The 5871-nt window shown below is 31.6% G+C and overlaps 1 protein-coding gene and 1 long non-coding RNA gene across 2 annotated transcripts in view; both read left to right on the top strand.

Moving 5' to 3' along the window:
• LOC106111045 lies at positions 1–1580 on the top strand. Its single transcript, XR_001226137.1, has 2 exons — positions 1–109; positions 183–1580. It is a non-coding gene; the product is annotated as an uncharacterized LOC106111045 (long non-coding RNA).
• Positions 1581–2433: 853 nt separating this feature from the next.
• LOC106111172 (heparan-sulfate 6-O-sulfotransferase 2) overlaps positions 2434–5871 on the top strand; it is a 63952-nt gene continuing 60514 nt past the window's right edge. Inside the window, exon 1 of the mRNA XM_013293186.1 lies at positions 2434–3068. Coding sequence (XP_013148640.1) covers positions 2880–3068 — 189 coding nt within the window. The 5' untranslated portion in view covers positions 2434–2879. The remainder of the gene's footprint in view (positions 3069–5871) is intronic.

The following is a 5871-nucleotide window of genomic DNA, read 5'->3' as shown; positions in this document are numbered from 1 at the left end:
CTCTCGCGACCACCGCGACTACCGTGATGACCGCGATGGTCGAGACGGCCGAGACATGCGTGACCATGACTATCGTGATCGCGACTCCAATTATAGATCTCATCACAAGGTTTGTGATAATGTTCTTTGCTTTTACAGAAATACAAATTTCATTGTTCTAATATGTTTATTATGGCTTTCAGGACAGAGACGGATCGCGTGGCCGTGGGCGCCCCCGCAACTGATCGTGTTTGATGTGTGAGAAAATTACAAGGACTGGCTTCTCTCCATAGATAAATAGTACTTTAATCAATTGGTACCGCATAAAAAATTCACTTGTATGTAGTTTACATACAGAAAAAGGAATCAATATTGCGACCGATTGCGCTCTAATCTGAACAATTATATTTGTAACATAGAATATTGTTGTTTTGAACAGTGCTTTCCTAATGAAAAAACTATCTACAAATTAAAATGTGCTAATAATATTTTGTACTGGAAGAACGTTTAATTGAAAACGGCTAGTGGACAAACAGAACATTAATTAATTATCAATAAATTGTCGTGTGTCGTAGCACACGGCTTTGAGTGGGGATTGTGGACTTTGTTTCAAATTTGTGGACTGAATCAATTATAAAATATAGTAATTTTATAACGGAAAATTCTGTGGTGAGAGGAGTTGATCCTTTAATGAGAGACTGGTGCAGACAACATCGATGTGTACGTCGCTGAGTGTAGTGTTAGAACTATCCCGCATCAGTGTCGGAAATGTTATAAAAATACTAGTAGTTTATGTCAGTGGAGACTTGTATAACTTTTATATATTACATTTAAATCGTAATCACATGAGGTGTGGACATTTTATATACAACTTTTTTATTTTTCAAAAGTGAATGGATTCTCTCGTGGCATTGAGATTGTTTAATCTCCATGTACTTACAAATGGTGTTAAACAATAAATTATAACAATATGTATTAATCAACAAAATCATTATGTCAAAAGTATAAGATAAAATTATGTACTAATTTTGTTTTAGCTTCTATAGATTTAACAAGATTGGGACTGTTCATTATTGATTTGTACTATATGTATATGTTTTATACATGTGTTTTCTAAAATAAAGCTTAAAGTATTTTATATTTTTAAGTGCAACAAACGTGTGACGAGAGAAAATTTATCGATAAAAGGATTTCCATATTGACATACAATAGATTTATTTGTTATATTATCCCCCCACCTTGTTTTCAAGTGCCTTTTTATCTTTTTTAAAACATTAGATTTATTTAGTTTTAATTCCACACTATATTTTACATTATTTTTATTATACAAATATAGTAATTTGCTGTTTCATGCTACATGTATTTCATTACAATTTAGATGCTGATTTCTAAGTATAGGAGTAATTCTTCTATCTTGCTCTAGAAACACACAATTATTTGAATCCTACAATGAAATTGTGAAAAAAGCGTTAATGTGTAGATGTTAATTTCTCTACATTGTGTGATTAGTTTGTGTTTCAGTTTTCGCAAATTTTACAAAAATTATGTCAGGAATTATAATATAGAGTTCAAAATGATATTGGATTAAAACCTGTCATAGACGTTGTTAACTTATTATTTTAATCCAACCTTTGCCTTTTTTGTTTTCCTCCCTTTAGTGGCGGCGTAAGACATCGAGACATTGAAAAAATATTACTTCTCCATTGTAACAATCCAATATTCAAATAACTGTGTCCATACTTTGATGTAAGGATAATGTGACCGTGTTGTTCTAGTCACCTGGGGGGACTGGCATTCGCTCTCCGCCGCCACTATATTTAGTTCCCGTTCAGAAAAACAAAAAAAAAATAAAGCATTAACATAAAATAGTAATTCGTTAACTTTGCAATCACACAAGAAAATTTATTAGATCTAGTATTTATCTCAATGTGAATGGATCTAACAGAAAGGAAATCAGATAAAGAACAACCGGTCACTTGGTCGATACAGTTAAACTGGTGAAATATAAACTTGTTTGTAGTGGAAAGCCATAACTAGTTTCGGAAAAATTCAGGGATTAATAGACATTCACTATAAGGAAAAATAAATTCAGGGATTAATAGACATCAGATGCCTTTTAATTAGAAATAAGTTCAACATTAAAAATCGAGACAAAGCCACGGGTTGTGGCAAATGCGGGCTAAACCCTTTTTACATTACAGAGTTAAGGAGTTGTTTGTGATAGATCTGTAAGTAAAATACATAAATGAAAAAAGAAAAAAGTGCCGAATACTTTAGTGGCTAACGTAAAAATTTGCATAAACAATTGATATAAATAAATCGTGAAAGCGTACTTGATTATGGTTTGTATTTTTAATCTTTAATTTACCTAAACGCGAAGATTTTAATAGTTGCGATATGTCAATGTCAACGATGTTTCAGAACGAACAAATAGTAATCATGAACGAAAACGAAAGGCAATTTTGCTTTTGTTTAGAAGTGTATTCATATAAAATAACTAAGAATTTTATTAACTAAATATGAGGTACCAATAATGAATAAACGATGAAGTGGTACAAAGAGTGTTAAAGTATACATCATTACTACACACTGTAATATATAAAATGTTTATACTGTGTTGGGTCCTGTCATTTTGCCATACGAGATGTGCTATAGTCGCCGTAGTACCACCGGCTCACACTCTAGTTTTGGCCTCGGTTGTGGTATAACGTTTTAGCTGTGTAAAATAGAACGATACCAAACAATGTTATCGAGCTCGTATCTATGTTCGATAATCGAAAGACGATAATATTCTTATAAGCTCGACATTATTTTTTAATTGATAAGCTGTGCGCTCTTCAATGTAGCGAAAATAATTTCAAACAAGTCAGTGCGTGAGGATATTTTTGTAAAAATGAGACATGCATTCGAACGAAATGCAAAAAAGTGTATCAGTGCAAGTAGATAGTGATTTTGCTCTTTTTCTGCCCAGCGGTGCATACGAAATTAAAAAAATGGAGCCAAGATCAAAACTGAGAAAAGTAATATTCTTTTGTTTACTACTTTCACTGTTTGGAATGGTGGCTTTTGGATATTTCTGCCCCGATCAAGTAAGTATAATATTATTCCTTTATTTTTTTATAATATAAATGATTGTTTTAAAATGTTTTGTGCATTTTGTCTCACAAACTCCTAAATAAAATATCAAAACATAATTATTCAAATAATCTTTCTACTGAATTTGTTGAATCTATTGAAGTACACATAACACATCAAAAAGTGATAATTTCACCAATTACAGATATACAAAAACAAATATGTTAGAATAAAAAATGTTATGGTTAGGTTTTAGTAAATGTGAAACAAATAAGTATGATATACTAGATCTGTGCTTCTGACATTGAAGTAATATTTTTTAAATTCATGTATAGATATGTAAAACTGTTAAGTTTCCTCGATTTAATTCATTGTAAGTCCTTCATATCCCGGGGATGGGTTTAGACAAGGTGCAAAATAATATTTCATAGTTTATTGTAGAATTAATACTATTTGATGCTATCCTTTCAAATAGGCTTGACCTAGTATATGTTTGATGATAATAATTGAATACAAAGATTTACATAATGGTAGATTGCAAGTTTATAACTATTAAGCTTCGAAGGCATTTAGTAAAATGTGTGTACTTTCATTATTAACTTCTGGGTTATTGATGTAATGTAAAAGTTCTAATAAATATGATAGAAGTCAAAAGAAATGTTTAAAATAAAATAGCAGATAAAAAATAAAATAAAACAGGATAGGTGAGGAAATTTACATGTTTTTTATTTTCCCTGTCAACACGTTTAGTGCATTTTGGATTATCTTAGTCATTTTCTTGATTAATACATCCATTTGGAATTACTGAAGCTTGTAGATAATATTTAAAATATAAAAAATAATGAGTGTCTTTGCTAATGTATTTAGAAAATCGTACCAGTCAGTTGTAAACATTACACCCATCCAAGGCTGGCAATTTCAAAAAATCTGCTATAGTTATAGACCCAACTACATGAAGCTTATTATTTATTTCCTGATAATGTTTATTTAAATGTAACATTTTTTTCGTTTTGATTATCTGTGATGATTTTGTATTTTGTGTTTAAATAGTTGAAAAAGTTATCGTAAATTAATAATATACTAGCATTTTTAGCTTTTTTAGCTTAATAAAAAAAAAACAAAAGTCAGTGGCCTATGTGTTCTTCCAGATTATCCTCTACATCTATAGTAAATTTCATCGAAATCCATTCAGCAGTTTAGGCTTCAAACTCTAACAAACATCCATCTAACCATCTAAAGTTTCGCATTAGTACGATAGTATAATTTAATTCCAATAACCCTATTTCATATGGGAGATAATTAAGACAAGATGAAAATGAAATAAATATACGTTTTCATAATTAGCTCTTTCTCGGAACACTTTGATGTTGCGCGTGGTGAAATGGCTTGAATAACAGGCGGAACATTTTTTTCATGTTCGAAAAAAAAATTTCAAGCAGCCTTTGAAAAAATATTACTCGCATCTGAATTAATCAGGGAGCCTATTTAACCGAGGCTCGCAGTCGCGGCTTGTCGACTCCACTAATTAAAGAGGGTGGCAGCCATGCAAGTGGTTTCCATTTGTTTTTGCCCTCTCAACCAGCTCCAGCGCGGCAAAAAGCCTTACCTCCCGGCCCTCTGCGCATCGGCCTGGCGGGAACCGTAACATCGTGTCTACTCGGTGTACTAAGCGCATTCACTCGGTACAAGTATTAACACATGTGTAACTACCTACATATTTCATGTGATTTTTTTTGAATTATCGTTTTCTATTTTTTTTATCTTAAGATTTGATACTATTAGGTGATGCACGGACTGTGTTAAAACTGACTAATTAATAATAAATGGGAAATGGCGAATGTATGAAAGGCAAAGAACGACGGATATATAAAACATTGAAGATTCTCATATAGATTATATGTACTTTTATGAACACAAACACTATTGTGAAAATGACGTAAATGGTAATGATAGCATACTTATATCTATACTAATAATAAAGAGGAAAACTTTGTTTGTTTGATTGTAATGAATAGGTTCAAGAACTACTGGCGCGATTTTAAAAATTCACCTTTAGAAAAGTAGTTTATTTGTGAGTAACATAGGGTATATTTTTTCATTTCCTTATTATTATTTACAGCTTTATAATATTAAGTATAGATAAATTTTACACGGACGGAGTCGCGGGCAAAAGCTAGTGTTTAATATTTTAAGTGGGACACGATTAAACATTTCGCATACGATACGTAAATTGCAACAACCAAAGGTTATCCAAATATCGAATATGCGTTTCAAGTTTTAAGTTTCATTTTCAAATAAGAAAACGAATTTCTGTTTATACCGTTAAGTAATTGAATTATCTTTATCGCATAATACAACTGGCCATATACGTTCACTCGATGCAGAAGTACCATACTGGAATTGTTACCAACATGGCGTTGCCCATTAGCAACGAGCCATACGCTTCCATTTTCGCGCCAACTGTTCTATACCTACCTCTCTATTTGAATTGAGAACGCACGATACGGTTAATTTCGAACAGGTTATTGCAACAATCAAAACTGGATCAATTTTCAAATTATGACATAATTTGTTTATACTGAACTGTATTCATTAACTTGGAAAGACTTTTATCAGGTTTTGTATATATTGTTTCAATAAATAATGAAAATGCTATTTAAGAATTTGTCTAATCCAAAACATGTAAGTCACCTTTTTCATCAATCTAAAAGAATCTTCAAAATTCAGTTTCGACAGCAATTTATAATTAACACCGTAGATACTGTCCATACAAATATGAACTACGAGCTTTCGCCCGCGACTCCGTCCGCTTTGAAT

Source organism: Papilio polytes, unplaced genomic scaffold, assembly GCF_000836215.1.
Source record: "Papilio polytes unplaced genomic scaffold, Ppol_1.0 DF824180.1, whole genome shotgun sequence".
Lineage (NCBI taxonomy): Eukaryota > Metazoa > Arthropoda > Insecta > Lepidoptera > Papilionidae > Papilio > Papilio polytes.
The sequence above is the reverse complement of the archived record's forward strand: the minus strand, read 5'-3'. Positions and strand labels throughout refer to the sequence as shown.